At 37.2% G+C, this 23,597-nt stretch overlaps 2 protein-coding genes across 9 annotated transcripts in view; one reads left to right on the top strand and one right to left on the bottom strand.

Moving 5' to 3' along the window:
• SLC4A10 (solute carrier family 4 member 10) overlaps positions 1 to 14,286 on the top strand; it is a 151,148-nt gene extending 136,862 nt beyond the window's left edge. For 5 of the 8 annotated variants that reach the window (XM_062611058.1, XM_062611056.1, XM_062611055.1 and 2 more), the window contains 5 exons: positions 1,888 to 2,061; positions 2,692 to 2,814; positions 5,871 to 5,938; positions 7,491 to 7,607; positions 12,035 to 14,286. In XM_062611058.1, the coding sequence (XP_062467042.1) occupies positions 1,888 to 2,061; positions 2,692 to 2,814; positions 5,871 to 5,938; positions 7,491 to 7,607; positions 12,035 to 12,101 (549 nt within the window). In that variant the 3' untranslated portion in view covers positions 12,102 to 14,286. Of the gene's footprint in view, positions 1 to 1,887; positions 2,062 to 2,691; positions 2,815 to 5,870; positions 5,939 to 7,490; positions 7,608 to 8,301; positions 8,341 to 11,151; positions 11,178 to 12,034 lie in introns of all 8 variants that reach the window. The other 3 variants (XR_009963295.1, XR_009963294.1, XM_062611059.1) reach the window with 3 other exon arrangements.
• A 942-nt stretch (positions 14,287 to 15,228) lies between these two features.
• Positions 15,229 to 23,597, bottom strand: part of DPP4 (dipeptidyl peptidase 4) — a 40,848-nt gene continuing 32,479 nt past the window's right edge. Inside the window, exons 23-26 of the mRNA XM_062611060.1 lie at positions 22,907 to 22,971; positions 17,645 to 17,717; positions 17,321 to 17,394; positions 15,229 to 16,489 (exon numbers count right to left, since the gene is read on the bottom strand). Coding sequence (XP_062467044.1) covers positions 16,391 to 16,489; positions 17,321 to 17,394; positions 17,645 to 17,717; positions 22,907 to 22,971 — 311 coding nt within the window. The 3' untranslated portion in view covers positions 15,229 to 16,390. The remainder of the gene's footprint in view (positions 16,490 to 17,320; positions 17,395 to 17,644; positions 17,718 to 22,906; positions 22,972 to 23,597) is intronic.

The raw sequence follows: 23,597 nt of genomic DNA, 5'->3' as shown, positions 1-23,597 counted from the left end.
TGAGTTGCCCTCAAACTAACACAGCTAACATTTTGAAGGTATTTCCTGTGCAAATAAAGGCCATGGGCAGGAAAATGGAACTGTTGCAAGTTCCATGGTAAGTGGAACTCTTGCAAGTTCTGTGATACTTAATTTCTGGCTTCAGGGATGAAGGACAAGTCTAGTGGAAGGGCAGCATTCCTGCAGTGGCCTTAAGGAGTCCCTGACCAAAACCAGGTACTCCAGCATTCAGGTCAGGTTTGGTCATGGTGTCCTGTGTACCATTTCTCCTGGATGACTGCAGTGTTAAATGGCATGGTTGTCAAATCTTTTAGCCTGACACACTCAAATTTTCAATTGTGTTTTTGTTGAAAGTTGAGGAAGTGTACATTTTCCAAGACAATGGAGAAAGAACAATCACATGATGGAAACATGAATTGTACTGTACAAGAGGCTGTCAAATACAAAGAGCAAACAAAATGATTGTTTCTTTCATTATATTTAAATTCTTTGCTGAGAGTTAAAAATGTCTTGCCTTTTTTTACCTATTATTTATAGGCAAAGCTGGGAACATCTCTTAGTTTTTGGTTAGTGTTATTCTGTTCAGGGACTTTTTTTATAACTTTTCCTAGCTCTTGCCGTTTGGGTTGATATTCTAAGGAGTGTAGTTTGGTTTTTACTAAGGTTTAGATAATTTAAGCTTAATGTGGTTCAGCTGTTTCTCAGAACAAGGGTATGAGAAAGTACTCCATTGAGGAGTCGTTTTAAGGCATGCTAAAATCTGGCTGCCTTTACTTGGAAAAGTGATAGCATCCCCCTTCCTTCCTCTCTCCCCCAAGCTGGGACAAGGAGTGGAGATTTGATAAGATGTATTTTGTGGGAGGATGTGCTTTTTGCCATTTCTGTGAAAAAGAAATCTGCTCAAATCTGGCCAAATTATCTGCCTTTAAAAAAACGCATTTTGCACATGCTCAGTAAAAATTCCTGAAGCCTGAAATTCCTGAAGGCTGTTTGAATATAGCATAGCTCATCCATGCAAGGAGAAATGGTGCATTACTATCTTCACTGTGCCATAGCACGTGACACGAAATCTTGGATCAGTGCGGAACCAAATAGGTCTGAAAAACAATAACCTCTCATGTACATTCCTAACAGCATGACAGTCGGCTGTCTGGCATTCCTTTGGTTGGTTGGTTTGTTTGGGTATTTTTGTTTTGTTCCTGGTTTTATGAACAAAGTATAACAGGGAACAGCCTGGGATAAAGTGTCTGCTGAAGTACACACAGGAGCTAGAAGACTGAAGAGATCCCTCCATGATCAGCTTTTTGTGTGCTAAAGAAAACAGAGCTTAGTTGTTGAAAATACAAAGTTTAGAATGTATTAGAAAGATGGTGTAATAGTGGGTTTGCCCAGCAGGATCAATGAGCTTCCATTCAGTTTGAATCATAATTGATTCATGTCTACTCTGAAGTCTGGCTTTGCCTAACTTTAAGAATTCTTGACTTGAAATCTTAGCGGTATTATTTTAAAGTAACTGTTTTCTTTATGTATAACATATTATATAGTTATGAGCAGGATGTTTCTTGGCATATGACTATGCAGTGGAATCCAGTATCTAAGCACATAGAAATATGTAAGGAAGCAAATGTGTATTAAAATTGAAAGGAACTTAAGAAGTATGACTGACTAAATTGTTACTCTTTCGGCTCAGCTGGAAAGAAGATGAGTCCTTTACTACTATATATTTTGGACTAGTATAGATTCATGACTCATGTGCTCCTAAACTTCCGCACAGTTTTTGCCTTTAGTGTGAGCCAGAAATGAAGGATATTCAGTCAGTGTGTGAATGTCAGCATAGGTGATCCTACAGCTCATTTAGATGCAAACTTTAAAAACTTTATCTTTCAGCTTTTTGACAGGATAAAGTTGTTCTGGATGCCTGCAAAGCACCAGCCAGATTTTATTTATCTGAGGCATGTTCCTCTTAGAAAGGTCCATCTCTTCACCATAATTCAGCTGAGTTGTCTTGTGCTTCTGTGGATTATAAAGGTTTCAAGAGCTGCCATTGTCTTTCCTATGATGGTATGAAATGTCTTTTAATTCTTCTAAAAATGACTTTTATTTTACTTGTGGATATTTATTATTGAAGAAAAACATTAATTGTGGGCAGATAATTACAAAATTGCTTCCACTCAGTGTTCAAGAACAGTTCATGCTGTATTAAGGAGACATTTTACACATCACCTCTTGTTTGAGTCTGGGTTGCACTCTGTTTATGTGTGGGGATAGCCCAAGTGTGTATTCTCTTAGGGAGAATTCTCTTGGAAAAAAAAAAGATGTTTTTATTCAAGCTGTAGTGCTTAATCCTTTTACAAAAGGAACATTCACCCATTAAGGACGTTGTTCATTGCACTGAGGAACTTTACTGATAGTTCTGTGTCTTGCTTGCAATAAAAATCTGTTCTGCTGATTAATAGATCTCTCTGATTATCTCACTAATTCAAAACAAGAAGTATCTCTGACCTCAGTGATTGTTAAATATTTCAAGTCAGACTTCCTCTGAACAAAGGACGACCAGCTGTTGGCCTGTCCAAATTAAAGGGTGAAATTCTACCTGTAAACTATGGTCACTTTTGAAAGTATTTCTCTACAAGCATATTTGTCAGTTTTACTTGCTTAATTTCTTAATAGTTTGAATTAATATCTTTACAGGTCCTAGCTTTGGTGTTTGTCAGAAAACTCATGGATTTCTTTTTTACTAAGCGGGAGCTCAGCTGGTTAGATGATTTGATGCCTGAGAGCAAGAAAAAGAAACTGGAAGATGCTGAGAAAGAGGTGAGTCATGGTTTCAGGGTTTTTTTTGGTGTTTCTCCTTCATTAAAAAGAAATTTAGGGAAAATTCTGTAAATAAGGCATATTCCATGCAGCAGGCAGACTTGTTAATGTTATCCAAAGTGTAATATTGTGCTATTTTACAGAAGTCCTTTTAAGGTTGCAAATCTAATTAGAATAGGTCTAATCAGGTGTAGATTCTTATGCTACCATACTATCATATAAGATAGTATCTACAGTGTTCCTGGGGATTGCGTCTGAGATCTGCTCAGATGAAGTGCAGGGATGAACTTGTAGGAAAGTCCTCAGATGCCTGAGGCACTGCTGACTGTTTCAGATCTGTACTCCTTGTCTTCTTTCAAAGAATATGCATTTAAAATCATTTCTTATAAACTTGATACAGGACAGATTCTTACACATTTCTACTGAGAAATTTCCTGTGTTTTGACAGTGAAACACTGATTTTTCTGACTGTAGTCTTCTAACCAGTTTTTCATCAGTTTGATAGTATTTTCATCTAGTTGCTGCTTTGTGCAGCTTGTTTGAATATCTCATGAAACTGTGGGAATACTAAGTAACTTTATTTGCAAAGGATGGAGGTCTTCATCCTTTGTCCCTGGTTATCAGCCACCTGTTCAGTGTCAACGGTTAGGGAACATCAGTATTGGGCCCAAATAAATGAGGGTCCAATCACTAAGTGCAGGAGCAGTAGGTAGAATACGTTGGTGCTAGGCTATTTTAAATGGGAGTCGTGTATTCTGCATCAGCACTTTTAAATGGTAGCATGGTGTGAGGCTGAGGTGGCAGTGGGAATTGAAGGTGTAGATAATGGCATGTGGTGTTGGCAGGCTGTGGTCACTTCTAGGTGGGACTGCTCTGGGGACAGTTGTGCACATGACCTCTAAGTTTCCCTAAAGACCTGTGAGGCTTAATCTTTTGGTGGTACAATGATACCACAAAAACTAGACAATGTGAATGGCTAGATCAGCAATTTATCCTTAGGGATACCCTGAGATATGATCCAAGACTAGTGAATTGGTGTGTGTAAAGCTTCCCACTGGTAAGTCTATTTGCAGAAATAGGACATGAACTAATAATTTGAACAAGTAACTATGAAAACTAGATTTCTCTGCCTCTAGGATTCTTCTGTGACCTTTGATAATTCACTGCCTTATCTTTAAGCTGGAGAACAATAACTTTGCTTTTCTTGACACATTAAACTTTCTAGTTTCATAGAGTACGTTTTGGGGTAAACGTTTTACCAAGGTGATAAACATCATGATGACTATTTACTATTTAGTATGTGCCTGTAAAACTACCATCTGCAATTAAAATATGTGAGTCATTGTGTTCCCCCTTGAATTGAAGAGAGTTGTTTCATCACAGTATCTGTTGTCATCACAATTCAGAGTAACCAGAAGTAACCTAGGTAGTAGCTCTTTTCTTGTGGCTCTAGTTACTGGAACTAATTCCTTGTTATCCTTACGTTTTGGTTATATGTCACTTTTCTTCCCATGCTTGATAGGATGGCATCAGAAAACAAACCTGGGAAAATATACTGGTGTTACTTTATTTCATTCACTGTCTATTTTGAGAGGTTATTTTTACATATTTTGGCATTTCTAAATATTTGGAGCTATTATTAAAACTGTTCAACTGTCAAAAACTTAGGAAGCTGTGAAGCCTGGAAATGACAAAATTAACTAGTAATAAAACTTCTGACATGTAGCCTAAGGAATTAATTGGAGAGTTGCTATCACACGGCTTTTAAAAATAGAAGTATTCTACCCACAAGAATATTCAGAAATATAGTTGACAAGATCTGAAACTTATTTGATTGGATCCTCATTTCATCACTTAAGTTGTTTTTGTATTTTTAGGCCATGTTTTTTCAAGGCTTTAGATTTATAGTGGAAATTATACATGCCTTCTCCTCACAGACCTCCTTTGGAAGCCACTTTGATGTTAACCAATTAAGTCTTTTCAAGCTAGGAATGAACAAAGCGGCTTCTCCCATTTGGAGAAAAAGAACGTTGTGATTTATAAAATAGCTGTAGTAGTAAAACATAGAAGGGAAAAATAATCTGTGCATAGAGGACTTAAATTCTACTATTTTGGATGACTGGCTCTTCCAGCTAATACCAACTTTTCAGTGTGTGTGATGCATGTGGGGTTTCGGGTGGTCTGCCAGGAAATGGTAAGCTCTCTTTTTGGGAGAGCCTACTCACACTTTCAGACAGGCACCAGGGTAAACTGTTACAAAGCCCTATAAAGGGAAAAAAAGATGTGGAGGTCTCTGGGCGTCTTGTTATGCTCATAGTGCGTACATACACATACACAGTGCAAGTTTAGGGCAGGATTTGACCATTACATTCATGTGAAGGCTCTTGGCTGTGGTTTTCCTGACCTAACAGAGGTGTGAACCTTGAGAATCCTCCCGTGGAGCTTTGTGCTGATGTCAGAGAGACAGACTCTTTTCCTGTATTCTTGCAGTCAGGACGTGGTGTTTGAGGGGTGTTGCTTTGTTCTCCTCCTAAGACAGATTTTCTAAATTTGTAATTATTTCACAAAAGGATTGTTGGTAGAGGGGTCTTAATTTCCTGTTACTCAGAGAAGTTTCCTCCCTTCATATGAAAACTGATTTTGGTGTCTTGTTTCACTACCTTTCACTGCAATAAAACTTCATCAGTATTAAAACTGTGTGTGCAGCCTTAATTTTGACTTGCCTGTTTTTTTGCATGTTAGCATTACAATGCATATATCCTGTTATGCATGGTATTTAAAATTTGCCATACTGTTGCTCACTTAGTGTTGCTAAGTTTTCTCTTTCTTGTTACAAAAGTGTCTCCTCTGTTTGGCAGTGGAAAATAACATTAGGTGAAGACACATACTTTAAAATAGAAGAGGTTTTAAATGTCAAGTATGTACATTAAGAAAGTTGAAAAGTATGTTATTTTAAGAAGTTCAAATAAATACTTAAAGAAAAACGGAAAGAGGATTAAAGTACATAAATTTCACAGCATCGTATCGTGTCTCATATCTAAATTTTTTCCTTTTAGGAAGAGCAAAGTATGCTAGCAATGGAAGAGGAAGGAACTGTTCAGTTACCACTGGAAGGACATTACAGGTAAAATATACCTTTCCTCTTTTAGGTGAGTTACAATTAAACAAATCAAATAAACATGCCACAATATTTATTCTTAATGCTTACTAAATGTTAGGGTGTTTGGTAGTAGAGTACAGTTGGGTGAACTGAACCATATACTGCAGCATTCAACGATCTCAACCCTTTTCTAGTCTTTCCACATGATCTCATGGTCCCTAAGAAAATACCACATTGGGTGAAGTTTTCCCTTGGACAGGACTGCAGGATCAGGCCATTCATAACGAGCTTTCTGACATGCATGGCAGGGAAAGAAGATGTAGAGGAGGTCAAACCATTCACTCTGATGCTAGCAGGGAGCCAGGAAAGGTTTTGAACACACCCCAGAAAAGCTAGGTTCTTACAGTATTACATTATAAAACATTCTAATTAAGACCCTATCCATTTGAGATAATAAATGAATCAAGAGCTGTCCAGGGTAGATAAAGCATAATGCGGGGTTGACACAACTTAAAAACCACGAGCACCCATGTTATAGCTAGTAATAATACACATGGCCAGCCCATAAGGACTTACTCTCGTTTTCAGTTTTCAGAAAGCTCTTAATAAAGATTTGAAATATCTGGCGATAGTAACCTCTGCATTAATGACAGTTTATAGAAACACGATCTCAGAGTGGCTTTCTCTGTAATATTTTAACACAAAGTTACCCTAATGTCTCCTAAGGCAAATAGCAGTCTGTGTCTCTGAAAAATCCCAGTCTATTTCTTACTTTTGATGCATCACACCACCCTAAATGGTCTGTTTCTTTCTTCTTTTGTCCATACCTTTGTGTTCTACTTTATATTAGCAATGGTTAGCTTAATTTATTTTGAGGTGTGATCTATATTGATCTGTAGTTTCTTTTGATAGAGTTGCCTGGATAGTACCTGACTTTCTCTACTGTCAGGGTCACAGTCCTACAGCTAAAAAGAAGTCAAGATACCGGTTAATAAAGTGGTTCCCCAAAACACTATGCAAACAAGTTTACTGAGGGCTTACTGAATGTCCATATATATATAAGTCAAGACAAGTAGGCCCTCTAAACATTTAAGAGACTATTATTCTTAAGTGTATAAATATGTATTTGGAGCAGTCAAGATTTTTGATTGCTTTTAAAATTGTTTTAAAAGCAGATGGAGTTTCAGAGCATAAGTACTTTGTGAACTGTTATAGGAGCTCTTAGGATTCTTGTTTAATCCATCTATGCCACTGGCATGCTGAGATATGTTGGGCAATATTTAATTTCACAGTTCTTCATTTTTCTCTGTTAGTTGGAAGTTACACAACGTATTTTATTGACATTACTGTGATTAACTGCTGTTGGAGGAAGAAAATACTAAAAAGTGCGAAGGTGTTTTAAGATTTAAGAGAATATTTAAGTCATTGTTCAGGATTTTTTAAGTTAAACATAATTTCTTAACTTACATTGTGCTTACTGTCATCACTATCAATTTTCAAGGACTTTTATAGTTTATAAGTAACAAAGACTGATTGCTCATTGTTTTATTGTGTATTTATTTTTATTCTTGCCTAGAGATGACCCATCTGTGATAAACATTTCGGATGAAATGGCAAAAACTGCTGTGTGGAAGACATTGTTGATATCCTCAGAGAATGCAAAAGATAAGGAGTCAAGCTTTCCTTCTAAAAGGTTTTAACATTTTTTTACTTCATTGTACTTTATGTATTGGTGTCAAACCAATATCAGAATATTGTGAATACTGTGCTAGGGATTAGCAAGATTTCTAGCATCTTGCAGTTTTATTTCTTGAGGTTTCTTTTTATTTACATCCAGTCATAATATTCTGAGCTCAAAAACCCACAAATGCACTATTTATTAAAAAAAAAACAAAACAACAAACCACAAGTATTTGCATGCTACTTAGTTATGCTACAGTGAAAAATGAAGTTGAGCATGAGTGATGCTTGTGTGATGGACCACCAGCCTACACCTGGATATTGCACAACAGCTGTTGTGTGTTCTGCTTGCTTTTGTTCTTTCCTCTTGAAAAATAAGTGGTCATCACTGCCCTGGAAATATTTATATGAAGGACCCAGTACTCTGAATGCAATCGACTAATATTTGCAGTGAAAATACTTTCAAGATTGCATTACTTCCTTTCATTTCTTTTGCCTTCTTGCCTTGTACTCAAAACAGTTAAATACGTTTAAATTTTAGTCGAGACAAATGTAAAATGAAGCACTGATGTTCTGTCTGTGCTATAGTTATTATGTGAATAATAGTAAGCACAAGCACAGTAGGATCATAAGGTAAATTTTCCTCTTCATAGATTTTAAATTTATCTGTTTCTACTTAATTGTTTCATATCACATTTTGTCATAAGCTCCCCTTCCTAATTACTCTAGAAGCTGATTCCCCAAAGGTAAGACCCTATCTCCCAATCTTTTCCTTGATTGTATCTTTGAATTCAAACTTCACCTAGGAACCCAAATGACTTGACTTTCTGTAGTTTTTGGGGAGAGAGAATGAAAAATTTGGAATAGGAATGTAAAATATATTCATTAAAGTCCTTAATATTACAATCTAAAATTTATTTTGTATTAAAAATAGAAGCTGTATATGTAGTATATTTAAATATTAAATGGAATTTATTCTTAGAACTCTTAATCAAATATTTCAAAATATAAAGTTATCTTCTGCCCGTTTCTATATCTAGTTTTCAAAACAAGCACCATGTTTGAAACAGCTTCTCACTGATCTGTGGTGAAAACATGCAGTAAGAGAAAAAATCCTGTAGGAAAATAAATTGTTTAAAATGTTATTAACCCAAAATGGCATGCTGCCTTTCAGTGTTGTTCCTACCCGTAAATAGCATAAACAAAATGATCAGCTGATGACCAGATAAATCATTTCAGACACCCATGGAGCAGCTGATTAATGTGATCATTTTAATGCTGTTTCACTGACAGCCAAAATAGCACTGTAGTTCTGATTTGCTTTCCACTCTCAGCTGAAAAGACCATGTCACAGTGAAATCCATGTGGTGCATGGGAGAAGAATGTACAGTAGGGTCTTCTTACATTATATGCCTCTCTGTCCAGGCTGTGAAAGCCTGGAGAAAGAGAAGAAACTGATGTGGTATATTCACAGCCACTGGGTATGCAGTAGTTCTGTTTTTCTCTAGTGCATATTGCTTTCTTTGATGGTGTAATAGATTACGTAAACATGTACTGGTTTTAGCTGAAATTTTCAAAGATCCTTTGAGCAAAGAGCATCTACGTAAGACTGTGGCTGAGACAGTATTGGCAAAAAAAATTTGGCCTTTCCACTGCAGTAAAATAGTAACTAATTTTCTAATGAGCTCATTTTCAATCTTTTATCTTTGGTTGTGAAAACAAAGACTCAGGTGGAAAGGAACAGTTTGGTGATTTTAGGTATGAGTGTCCTGTTGTAAAGGAACAACCTCTTAAAGAATCTGAAACCTGCTTTTTCACGTGCTCTAGCTTGTCTCAGATTCCCAGACAAAAGTAGATTCAAAGAACTTTAAACCTCTGATAGGCAAAACCGTAACACATTAATCTTAAATCTTACTAGAGACAGAGCTAAAGAAACATTATATTCCTAAATGAATGTATCACTACATGAAGATATAATTCAATCCTAGGTTAAGTACTGAGAAAAAGAAAGCTTGGAATGGTGGCAGTTGTAAGGATAATTTTTGCAAATGATCAAACTGACCAATATTACATTACACAATTCCCTTCAGTGAAGGGTATCTTACCATAGGTGCAAAAAAATTGTGTTGTTTTCTGACTAATTTTGCTGATGCCTTTTGAAGTTCAGCTACAGCAGTGTTTAATACTCTTTTTCCTCTTGTCAGGTCTGCTTTCTTATACTAATATCCCAACATACTACTAAATGGGGACAATTAAATTATGATTCTGTACTATGCTTTTATGTAAGGCACTGATCAGTTAACAACATAGGGTGATTTCTGGAATTTGTAAAATCTGGAAATTCTTGGTACTAATTAAATATTCAGTTGACAAAGCTAATGAAAAACTGGCCAATAATAAACTAAGATCATCTTCAAAGAGATTTCAAGCACGAAGGGTCTACACAGATTTCTCAGCCTGATGCATGGATAATACCTATCATACCATCTGTGTAGCAGTACAGTTGTGTGACAGTTACATCCCAGACTCACAGCAGCATTTGTCAATTGTAATCAACAGTTGTTTAACCATAGTTTACGATTTTCCAAACTTAATTTTTCACTATTATAACTCCTAGGGCCCTACAGGTCTCTCCTTTTGAGCATGTCTTGGTAAAACTGAACACCTAGGCACCTATCTGAAACATAGCCCTCTTTGGTCCATACAATTAATTATTCCTCTGTCTTTGCTTATAATATTAAGCCCTTCAGACAGCAGTGTCAAAATACATGCAGAAGATTTGACCATGTATAGAAGGAAGGGTACTGGAGAAATCTATCACTTTGTAAACTGTGTGAGTCCCCTTCCCTACCTGAAGATAGAGATGATACAAAAGATGCAGGATGCAAATCCCTCTTCCCAAACCTTCCATCTCAGGCTTGATAGACTACTCCCTCGGTAGGGAGGAGTAGAGTGCCAAGTCTCTTACAGATCCAGCAGTAATCTGTTTTACTGGTAAAATATTGGACTTGTCCTTTCTTAGTTTCCAATTTCTCATGACACTGAAGCCCACATCTGCAGGTGATGCTCAGGGATGTGACTCTTCCTAAATAGATGGAAGACTTTCTTGGTATCATGGAGGCCCCTAAACCATGGGAATATTTTAAGACTGTAAGGCAACAACGCATCTTCACTGTTTGCTTTTACTAAGCACAGGTAACTCTCAGCCTGCTGTACTGCTGCACTTTAAATTCACCCCCCAGGAATTTGTTTGCATACCCTTTGTGTGCAGAAAGTGTAACATACCCAATTCTATCACTGTTCTACAGAAGGTGATAGATTTGGCAGTTGAAGTGGCAGAAGTTGGTATTCTTTAGCTATTTCCATTAACACCTCTGGAAGCTGCCACAGGCATAGAAGTAAGCTTTGGCTGAACTGAATTGTATCCTTAAAGCAATTTTTATGTGAAGAAAAATGTCAGATGATTGTAAAATTGTGCATGAATCACCTTAAGAATTTGAGAATTGATCTTGCTTTTTTTAAACCTTGTGTAACAGCCTATTTCTCATTCATTCTAGTTAAGGAATTATTCCCATGAAACCTGGTAGGTTATGTGCTTGATACAGGTTTGTTCTCAGAACCATCTTTATTTTTTTTTAGATACCCTGCCACTCTTTTGTTAAAGGCTTGATGTGCCCATGTCATGGAAGCCTCTTTGCATTTTCCTAGTGTGACTGAACTCATTGCGAGAACGTGATTTTTTATTTATTTATGCTGTTTTAAATTAGGACACTCTTCACCAAAAAAATAAATCATCTGCTTTGCACATATATTGCTTTCTCTAGGCAAATCAACAGTGTCATAACTGGAAGGAAGCTGAATCCAAATCTGAACTCTGCTTCAGAGTTCTTATTGATATGGCTTCTGTAAGATCTTTCAGGCTTTACGGGTCAAAATGGGGAATATTGTCACTCCCCAGCCCCCATGCTTTTTCCTGCCAAATACTACAGCTGAAAATTGGCTTGCACCGCTATAGTTCAGAGACATTCCTTCTAAATTTACATTGAGCAACAGAATACATTTTAAAGACAAGAAGTACTTGTGACCTCTTGTTTGTGCCATTTAAGAAAATGCCAGTATTGTCTGAGAACTGTACCACTGCCATCATCTAATCAATTAACAGTTGTATTTGCCAAAAAAAAAAAGAAAAAGAAGAAAGTGTCTGCCTTTGCTTGCATGCTGGCTGACGTCTGTTTGTACATCTTAAGTTCTCTATCTCATCACTAAAATGCTGGCTGATGTCTTCTGCACCGTTCGGCACAAACTTTCACTTGCTTCCCAGTTTGTGCTATGCAGCATGAAAGAAAAATTAAAGTATCAGTGCAGTGTTGGTTTTCAGGTACATCATTAATATACACAGTAGTGCTACTGTAACTCTTTTTTTCCCCCTTCTTTTCCTAGTGCTGAAATCAGAAAAGAGAAGAAAGCTGACTCAGGGAAAGGTGTTGACCGGGAGACTTGTCTATGACTTGTTCTTCAACTAATTTTTTTACAAATGAATGAAAGGAGTGCCACAACCACTAAATATATATGATTTACCGTGTAACTTTTGTCTTTCATCTCAGACTAGCACAGGTAATGTAGTGCAATATTTGTTTCATTTCACCTTGTCTACATGTCTGTATCATCTAGTATCTGTGTAAATGTCTGCAGTAGCCAATGCAAAAAGTCTTTATGTTCTTTGCTGATACTGGCCATTTATCAGTGTTTGTACCATAAATCTAACAAGCAAATTTTCTTTCAAATTCAACTTTAGTGGTAATAGGTTTGTACTGTATTTTACTACTTTTTTCTGTGTGAGAATACTTACTAATCTTTATTCAAGATTAAAAACCACCTAACTCACGTAAATGATTTCAGGAAAGCCAAACTGACAGCAAACATTAAAGAAGTTTTTAAAGTAACAACTGATCTGACCCTGTGAACAAACTAACAAGGATAATCCTTTCCTCCTCAAGCTGTCCTTCTGAAGTCATGGATTACTCTTGCGATGAGGATTGCAGGGTTAGATTCTGTATTTGTGAAGTTTTCCTTGATTTAATACAGTGTATTTAATATTCAAATTTGTATGTAGCTGGAACATAGTCATATATATTTAAAAATATGTACCAGAACATTCCCTTACCTTAGTTGAAAAACTCCACCACATCCTTTGATGTGAAACATGGGTACAGTATTTCTTAATATTCAATCTGTGATTACAGTATCTTATCTTGTATTGTATGACTGTTGCTGTGGTTGGCCAAACAACTACATTATGTCAATAATCAATCTATTATTTTATAATAAAGAAAAATTTGTAGATACAGGCTATATCCCACATGCAGTTATATCACCTGCCCAATGTTTTTCTTCTTCATTGCCTAAAATACAGCCACATAAAGGGCATATTTATATTGGCCTCTCTACCAACAACTGTAAACCTCTTAATTTCGGAGATTAAGTGTATAATACTTAATATGCTGATGTTGATTTTGTTACAATTCTTCACTATTCCACCAAGTACATTGATTAAAAGATAAAAACAACTTTACAAAGTAAAATGTGGCTTTAAAGTTATTGCAAAGATGTTTTTCAGAATGGATTTTGTTACTGCCTGATCCTTCATACCATTCTTTTGTGTAAAACAAGGACTGTGAGATTAGGTATTGAATTCATAGAGATGTGGAGAAACAGTTTTATTGAGTAATTTGGAATTCACTGATTTTTAAATTTTTTTAAGGTAAGTTTTTAAATTACTAAATGAAAGATAACTCTCGTTATTATGCTATTACCTTGAATCCTACCAATACGAGTTAGTCTTGTAATCTTTGTAATAATTCATCTACAGGAATCTAGCATTCCCCAGCTTTCTAAAATATGATAATCTTTCCACAGATTTCATGCAAACAACATTTCAGATGCATCACATTTTAATTATTCCTTTTAATGTTTCTGTGTGTGTGAGAGTGTGTGATGTTTTACTACTGTAGCCATAAATGATAACTGCATTTTGCTGCAAACTAATAGGGTTGCTGTTTTGAATTTGACTTTGCATTATCAAAGCCCATTAAAAGCCATTTTTATGGAGGAAAAAAAATATAATGGACACAAGAAGGATTTACATTTAACTCAATGTTTGTATTTGTAAATTTAGGAAAAAAAAAAAAAGCTGATGCATTAAGCTAAAATGCTTTGTTTTGTGTACTTGATAAACTGTAAGATTCCAACTGTTTTAAGATTAGTATAGAAGTTCAATACTGGTTTGTCCCGAGAGCAGCCTGGTGGTGTTTTAATATGTTGCTGACTTTGTTACAGATAACATATACAATCAAAATGTATTAGTTTCACTTGACCAACTCTTAGAATATTAAGAAATCAGTATATTCAATGGCATTCTGTATTTCTGTTCAGTATTTCAGAGTGGTTTTATTTTAAAGCACTCTGTTCTTGTGTGAATTTAAATGCTATTCCAATGTTAATCTTAACGTTCTGAAATCACACACAATATAAAGCAAATGTAGTGCTATATTTACTTCTAATTTAATATTCCTGGTCAAAATTACTCAATTTCTTGGATGTAATTTATTACAGAAGTTTATGTGTACATGTGAATAGACTGTTGTGTTTTTCACAAGACATGTTATGTGAAAATAAATATTTATCCTAACTAATTTTCAATTTTATTTTCACACCGCAAACCCCAGAAAAACTATGTAATATGGTACAGTATTTTAAATGTCTACCTGACACTTGAATATGCTTCACTGTAGAGCGCAGTTCTGCTCAGTGAAATGTCACTGAAACATGAAACAAGCCAACAGCGGTGGCTTGCTGTGCGTAGTTGATAGAGGTTACAGTAAGGGAACACATGTAGTTCTTTAAGTACGAGAGCCTAGTTAATGTAGTTGTCGGATTACAGAAATACTATTTTTGGTCTATATGACACTATTGCCCCTTGCTTCGCAAGTGATCCAGAAGTTCATAATGATCATCTTTTTTATAGCCTGTCTGCATTGCTGTGATCTATCTTCAAACTGATCTATGTTTCTTTCCCTTCAGTTAAAAGAATCAGAGATGAGGTTGTTATAACCTCTTGGAGACAACTGACAGCCTTCATCCTACCTCTAGAGCTTGCTTTAACAGTGATGCCAGTCTGCATTAGAATGACTAGTAGTGTGAGCCCAAGCTTATGTTTGTAATTCTCATCTCCAGTTTGTTTTCCCCGAAAAACTTCTTTATTTTGTGAGTCAAGGAGGTTTTGGTTTGTTTATGAACCCCTTCTTTTTTCTCATTTAAGGACAAGCTGCATGAACTTGTCTTGATGTTCTTCCCCACCTCCCTTGTGCTTTATCTGTGTGCATTTACATTTATCCGTGTACTTTTACATCCAAACCTAGTGTCCCCAGTAACCCTCAATACATACCTGACTGCATGCTGGCATCTAATAACAAGAAGTTTAATGTCAGATAATCATGTCACCCTCCATTACATGATACTATTAAACAAAAGCAGAAGTTTCACTGTTATTCTCTCAAAGTTAACAGTGATTTTTTTTAAATTCTAAGAGTTCATTTCTTGAGCAGCATTTTCAATGATACAGACTACACCGCCTATTCATAACTTAGTATCTTTTTTTATTTAAAAGCAGCACAGTTTGTAGTACATGTGGGTTGTATCTTTTCTATATGAAATTAAGAAAACTAATCATCAGCTGAAGAAGTCTACCTGGAATGCTAAAGATAAAGCAGATGGTTACTGGCAGGCTACAAAGAAAAGAAAGTTTGCTAAGCAGCATGTTCACATGAGAGTCAGTTACATGAAAGTCCAGCCTTTGCCTGAAGTGACTGCTACTTTTTATTGTAATGTTTTCTGTTTTGAGTGCAAGGAATGTATCCTTTCATCAGTAAATGGGAAACTTGAAAAAAAAAACCAACCAACCAACCAACTGATTTTCTGTCCCATAGAGAAACAATGGTGGGGTCCTAGGGTTCCCAGATAAGAGTTTACCAGTGCAGATTTCCACAGTAGCAGCCTTTCTGACTATAAAGTAAGCAAAACTCACAGTACTATGATAGGAAACAAAGAAATCCAGTGCCACTGGTTTGAACAGGTATCATTCAAAAACTTTGGTGAAGGCTGCTTACATGCCTTCCTTGCAAGGCTTCTACAATTGTACATGAGATTATTTACTTAAGGAACTGCAGTAAGCAAGTCAGTATTTTTCTGCTAAGTGTTTCATTCTGCATAGAGAATATTAACATATGAATGCATATTAACATTGCAGTATTCCTGGTACTATTTCCAAAATAATAATTGATCAAACATTAGGTAATTTCTGCAAAATCTGGTTAAAATTTTATCAGTACTTTCACAGAAATGATGACAGGGTTAATTTTATTTTTTGTGGGAAACATTATTATATTTGTTCTTCAACTGATCTCCATGTTGATTCCTCTGTGACATTTTCATTATTCATTACCCTACTATAGAAACTGGACTGTTTCTGTTTTATGCTGAAATAGCAGAAGGTACTGATTCAAGCAAGTACCGTGCTTTCCAGAAGTCTGCAACATACCTACGTTCTGGTGACAAGACCTAATTAAACATAATGGATAAAAATGCAGTAGCTGCGTGACAAAAGCAATCAATCATTATAAAGATTAGGATTTTGTTGTGTACACAGGTATCCCAAGAGCTGATCCTTATCTCAATTCATACTGGCTCAGTGTACATTAGCTAGAGAGTATTCTAGGGAAGTACCATCACTTGCTGGTGCTAGGGCAGTGAGAAACACTGCTTTATGAAGTGGCTCATGTGGGTATAAATATGCTTATGTGCTTGACCACTGATGGCATGGTCTTTGTCGGTGTACCACTGCGGGAAAGAAAAATACAGAGAATGTTAGTTCTAGCTACATCTAAATCAAACAAGATAGAGAGACATAAAAACATGTGCAGCCCTTTAAAATTAGCCCAGCATGGAGGCATGATACTTCAATCCCCGCTTTGCGTGTGGGATGCCCCATCTAGTTGTACTAAAAGTACGAAATGAATATGTGGCTTGTCCAAAGGGAGGGTAGATGCAGCTCTACAGTTTAGAACAGCACCTCATCTCTTGAGCCTGTAAGGCCCGTGTATTTGTCTGAATGACAACCACGCACTGGTGCACTTCCTTCTGTATTTCATAGTTTTCAGCACTGCTCCCCATGAGCTGGGAGAAGGGAGGAAAGGAAGAGCTTGCAGCTTAGTCTGTGAGTTTTCATGTACAGCGTAAGAAGGGGCAAATAACTACTTGTCTTACCAGTTCAACAGAGAAACACCAAACATTACCTCTGGATAGGAAGATAACCTGGACAGATTATCTTGGACTTTAGGATATAAGGAAGGCTTAACTTCAGCTATCTATCTCTAAAATACTATTCACTGGACTTCGGGTATATGCAAAGATTGGTTTTGTCTGTTTGTCTGAGAGCACAAAAATAACAAGGTGAAAGATAGGTAAGCTGGGTCAAATACAATTTGCTGCTTTACATTTTGTCTTGTACAGAAGATACATGGATGGGTTATGTTAAAATTTCAGTCACTGAAAATGAAATACGAGTATGTGAACTTTAAGACTGCAGTTAATTTAAACCTTACAACAGAGAGCTTTTACTATTCTCATAGTACAAACCCATTTTTATGATTATAAACAAAACAACCATACCATTGCCTGAAAATCCACTTCAGCATCAACAAGAGCTTTGGAAATCTGTGCTGCTTGCTGAAAGTGAACATTATCTGAAAAGTGGAAGAGAAAGAAGAAAAAGGTAAACAAAAAATAGCTTCTGTATTACTCTAGGGGAAAAGCAAAGCAACGAACACAGCAAACTCCCCAGCACTGCTGAGTGAAACACAAATCAGTTGCAGAAAGCAGTATTATTTTATTGACGTAAATTTAACAGCCTTGCCCCTTCATGGTTTTGTTTTGTCAGTAGTAGAATTGCGAACCTGTCTGTAATACTAAAATGTCTAATTAACTGCAACTCACCATCTGCTGTTCCATGAATAAGGAGATATTCAACTTCCTTGAATTTTTCAGCTCTGGCCATTACTGTTGAACTCTGAAATTACAGAAAAGGGGGGTGGAAGGAGGGGGGAAGAAAAAAGGTGCTACTTATTAGAAGATGATTTGCTACCAACTGACTTTGATTCCTGTTGACATAGTCTGGGGTCCTTCACATAAAAACAGCCACCCCTGCTCCCCCCTCCACACCCTGAAGTAGCATGTTCACATATCCAGCAGCACTGTGCTCGCACTCAAACCATTCTGCACTGATCTGCCATTATTACCAAGGGTTATGTCTGCAAAGTAACAGGCAATTCCAGAGGGGAAGAGTTTTGCGAGTGAGATACACATTTAATGCATTGCTAACATGTTGTTAGCCTGCAGCACACCACTTGCCATAGGTTTCCTGTGCGACTGCAGACAAGTTAAAGAATGTTGCCATGGCAACAGTGCACCCTATGATAGCAAGGAGGAAATCTTGCAGAGCCTACATGTGTTATCTTCCCCACCAAAACATACACTAGTTCACATGTAGGTAAGTCAACAGAGCTAATATTCCACCAGTCTCAAGTAAAAATGGGTGTCAAAGTTTAAAACAATGCTCTCCCCCAATACAGTAGAGAAATGCCTGAAGGAAGAGACACTAGATGACATCTATAAATAGATGTGAAGCTCCATTTTGGGAACTGAAAGACAATACGGTGATGAAAAAAAAAAAAGGCAACTAATCAAGAAACTTAAAACACAGTAACAACATACTCCCTAAAACATAATAACCACCTGATCATAATGTGACTAGGTACTAAAGAATGAGGAAAGTAAGGATTGCAAGTAAGATCTTTAATTTGGGAAAGGAAAGGGAATGGGATAGTGCTCTGCCATGAGAATGGGAAGACGACAAGGGACAAGAGACGGTATTGGGTTTGACAAGGCAATCAGTATAATGGGGCAAAAATACACTGATTTACATTTCTTTCTATTAGCAGCATTATAAGGATTCTCTGATGAAAATAACTGAATCCCTGTGGACTTTTCTCTATATTACAAGACCTTAAAAGCTACTATGGCAAGGAAAAAAAAGAATAATTTTGGTTTGGTTGTGGTTTAGTTTTTTTTAATTTCTTCTGCACCATGTACTAAGGCTGTATCCTTGCATGTGGATTTTCATTTAGTACCCCCAAAACATTGTATTACCAAGACACAGAAGTGTTCTAATTTCTTTATGTCTCTCGTATACTCATGAATCTTTAAAGCAAGCATGAATATTAATTAAATGGCAGAATGATTTACCATAACCCTCTCATCACTGCAAAGATCTGATTTCCCTTAATTCAACCAAATTTAAAAAACAAGTTCAATACAGAGGGGAAAAAAACAGCACCCTCCAATCCCTAACACTGCAATTGCCCTCTTTTAATAGCGAAAGGCTGCAGAGCACCAGAAATCCCAGCTAATGTATGGTGGTAATCCACACACACTGGAAGGATGACATCCACTGCAATGACTTGGTATCATGGAGTAAGAACAGATATAGTTATGAGAGTGCCAAAATTTGGAGAGAGGCCTTTGATTCAGTGAGCATTGGTACAGCAGCCAAACAAAAAGAATGACTCAGAAAGTAATGGCCCAGTGATATAAACAAGCAAGTAAGCAAACAAAAAACCCCAACAACAAAACAAAAGAAATCAGGAAAAACTAAGTGGTATCCTTTGAGTGAATCATTTTCTACATGTGCAGAGGGAAACTTGATAGGTTGCCTTTACAAGCTTTCTTCCAGCAAATCAGTGCTGGTTAAAGGGACAGCCAGCCTTCTGTGAGTGGGAGCCTGACTTGAGCTATGCTTCTGCGAACTCAACTTCCCAAAAGCAGTTTGAGAAAGGATGTCATTATTTTTCCTCTCCAAGCTGTAAACAAAATAAAACTATTTATTTGCTAAATACTTCAGAAAGAAGGAACACACAAAGGAGATACCTTCTAAGTTTTTTTGTCACTTAACAAGTGATGTCTCACTTGCTGTACCCATATTCAACAGTAAGAGTCCCTTCCCATAAAACATGCTTTACAGATAGAGTACTGCCAAAAGAAAAGGTTGCAAGATTGGGATCAATCTCAAGGTAGGCACAGTTACAGCACAAAGGAACAACTCCATCAGCTAAACAAACCTGAAGTGGACAGCAAATAAAAATTTACCCTATCCATAATTATACTGCTGGGACAAAGGATCTGAAAAGGTAATGTGTACAAGTGCTGAGAATCGGGCCCTGCTGAGTGTAACTGCCTCTTCTAAAGATCACCCAGCAGTCAACATTTTATCAGCACTCCACAAACAAGTTAAGGTTTGGCTGAAACTGAAGGTCTCTCTCCCTTTAGCATATTCTCAGATAATAGAACAAATGTCAAATCAGTACAAGATGGCATATTTACAAAATTGTACCCTGTTTTGCATAACCTAATGATGCAGCAGTTCTTAAGGACTGAACATTTCAAATCTGCTAGAAAAAGATTGCCAAATCTATGACTGTTTCAAACACTTGCCAGAAGCATATCAAATTCAGAGTGAACTGCAAAATAATCTTCTCACAAGTTGAACAGTCTCTTTGGTATGCTTTACATGGCTACTGCATCTGACCTCCGGAGCTCTGCCCTGATGATTTAGTCTTTACATCAGGGATGTTTCCTCCCAGGCAGACAGCCTCTGCTCCATTCAGCCTAGGATCCCTGCACAATTCCATTTGGAGCTCCACCCATGCTTATTCCTTTCTTTCACAAATCTCTAATTTTTAATAGTTCACAACTACCCTAAAAGGCACAATCAATCACATCTAATTGGCTAACTTAAAGGAGTGGGAGTCATCCCTCAGACTTGTCTCTTGACAAAGAGCATTTAACATGTCAGATTCTCTTCCTTGAGTAAATGTGAAGCTCTGTGTCCCAGTAATACAAAGGTACCGTGTACCCCTCTCACCATAACTAGTTTCTTCAGACTAAATATTCACTCATTAATTATACTCTGTGCATTAGGAAGGCACCTAGCAGCATGCGTCTTCTTTAAGCAGGTCTGTAGACAGTCTCATTTCTTTTCAGTTAGGGCATACACCCTACAGAGTTTATGCAACCTTTCACTTCTCAAGAGAGCTTGTGCAGTAGGACAGAGAATATCTGATGCAGTGCACAAACCTGACAGTACAGTTAACAGTTCAGAAAGGCTCTAACAGCTTCAGCTAGGAGAGCTTTCAGTACATGTTTTTGCATTTACTTGCTAAAAAACATTCAGTTCAGAAAACAGCTCTCATCAGAGACAGGGGGCCAGGAGGCTGGCTGTTGGGACTGGGACATTGAACAAAGGGGCTGTAAGCCAGGAACATGCTGGGCTGAAGGCAGTAAGGTCCTCAGCATCTATGCAATCCCACAGCCCTTCCACTGATGCTACATGAAAAGCAACAAACTTACTGCTCGAGCTACTCCATCCCTCCAGGTTCAAATGGAAAAGTAAATTCCAAGTAGTATGTTATTTGGGGCTTCTAACAATTAATGAGGGCTTCGGTTGCATTTTCCTATCTCTAGAAGCAGCAGTGAAGTGTGACAATCTGATCTGTGCAATTACCCCTCCTCCATCCAGCCACCATTCTTCCCAATTAGTCCTCTGAGTAACACATTTGAAACCTTTAGCTCTTTGGTACTGGCAGTTTCAACGTGGCCATTGCCAGCAATGGATACTATGCCAAGAAAATCCGACTCCTGGCTTGAAAGGATTAAACAGTCCTCTGTTGCCATCTGTGCTGTGAAGCTGGTGAATGACTTTGTGCACCCAGAGCGTTAACGTTCGTTCTGCACGACGACAGTAACTTCTATTTACATTGCTACCTCGCAGACCTCCTACTGTTCCCACTGCCTTAAAGAAACAAATTTGGGAAAAGGCAGGCAGGTGGCTGTGGGCTGCTGGTCAGTCTCTGGTGAGCCTGAGTAGCTCGCTGGTTAGAGATGGACACAGCTCTAAGTCTTCCAGCAGTCACTAGTATTGACCTCAATTTTGACTGGAGTATCTGATATAGCAGCTGACAAAACTAGATGGCTGTAGCGATATGACAAAACAGATGTTTCAGTCCATATCTGTATGTATTTGTATGTTTTACCATACTTTTAAATCAATGCAACAACCCTCACTCTTTCCCCCACTTTCCCATGACAATTACTTTTTCAAAGCATCAAGACACAAGTGCTAAATTGTTTTCTAAGCCTGTTTACCAACCTAAACACTGAGAATGCCTCACCTCTTTGCCTCCATCACCCATCTTTGGTTCCGGCATCACCATGGCTGAACACCTCTGTAAAACATCCCAAAGACCAGGGCACAAAGAACCCCCCAGATCCATCACACTTCAACAGCCACTGTATTTCCACCTAGACCTGAAATTTAACAAAACCTTACAGAAAGCTTGGGCTGCTCTGCCCTATGCCCAGCTATTACTCAGCTACTTCAGAAAACCTCTGATGCAACAACACGAGCTGGCACAAGGAACAGTAAGTCAAACAATTCATCATGTCATAGCAAGGACAAACAATCCACAGGTATTGTTCAACCATTAGAAGACCTGGAAATTCTTTCACTTCTGAGCAAACATTAGACCAAACCTTGAAAACCCTGTGTTCATAGAGATGGGGCTAAAATTCCACCTCCAACTTAGTCTGCAATTCGCTTGCTATGATTGCAGTACAGTCTTGCCTACCTGTCAAATTTCCCTAGTCTTTAGGAGATTTTGTTTTCCCTGAAAGAAGCTCACAGATTCCCAAAACAAGAAAGTTCACACCATACGCATCTTTTAAAAGTTGCATTTCAAAAAGAACCAGAGTACATTTGTTTTGGTGGAAATGCTGTTTAAGATAAAGCATAGTTTGCCCACGAGCATATTAAATTTTAAAACAAATTTGTTTCTTGGTGATTAAAATAAAACAGATTTTACAGCTTGTTTTACAGTCTGCAAAGTAGCCAAATGGAGCTGAATGTAAAAGAAACCAAAACCTAACACACCAAACAAACAACAGAAAACCCACACCATACAGCAAGGAGTAACTACCACATGCAAATCCAAACACATGAGACTACAGCCTCTAAAAGCACAATGCAACAGAGCTGGAAGAAGAAAAACTTCTTCCCACAGGGAAGGAACTAGGCTCTATAAAGAAAACCAGAGTGGTTTAGAATATAAACACCACTTCATAGAAACAAAGTAATGTATTTCTTACATTATAGTTGTTCAGGTTATCACTTGCTATAGGAAGACCCATGTATCGCTCCGTGTATATTGAATCTGTAATAAAAAAAAAAAACAACAAAAAACCAAATCAAAACCAGAATCTGCGATTTGATTTTCAGTCAGTCTGTCTACCAGTCTACCCACTGATACAAGAAGTAAGAATGCATACAAAAAAAATGGAAGAAAAAAAGATAAAAACAGGTTTTCCACAATGAGGCTTGTAGGTAACCATCATTATTCAGAATATTTAATCTTCTTGTTGCCATGGACACCTGAATGCTGAATATTAATAAAGTACTTTGTGTCAGTGTTACCTTATTGTTATTCTTTCAGTAACCCTAACAAAATTACTGAAAATCTTGCAGTAAATGACTAGCATTGGACAAAACACACATTTTATCTAGATTTTTCTACTAAAAATCTGTAAAATGAAAATGTAGCAGTAGATTAGGAATCACCTTAGCTCTATGTTATATACAGTAAATAGTATGCATCTCTGATTTTCCAGATTCTTCAGCATGGTCTATTTCCCTTTTTTGCAGATTTGCTGCTTTATTTTTAGCCATACAAATCAATGCTCTGTTGTCATAATCTAATGTCCATTTAACTTCTCATCAGTGTCAGTGTTGTTGCACTGGCTGATTTTTTTTTGATGCTGAATATGCTTGCCTCCATAACCC

The sequence above is a fragment of the Pezoporus occidentalis genome, unplaced genomic scaffold, assembly GCF_034315485.1.
Source record: "Pezoporus occidentalis ecotype Australia unplaced genomic scaffold, CSIRO_AGI_Poc_V1 ctg150, whole genome shotgun sequence".
Classification (NCBI taxonomy): domain Eukaryota; kingdom Metazoa; phylum Chordata; class Aves; order Psittaciformes; family Psittacidae; genus Pezoporus; species Pezoporus occidentalis.
This window is presented reverse-complemented; position numbering and strand designations above follow the sequence as displayed.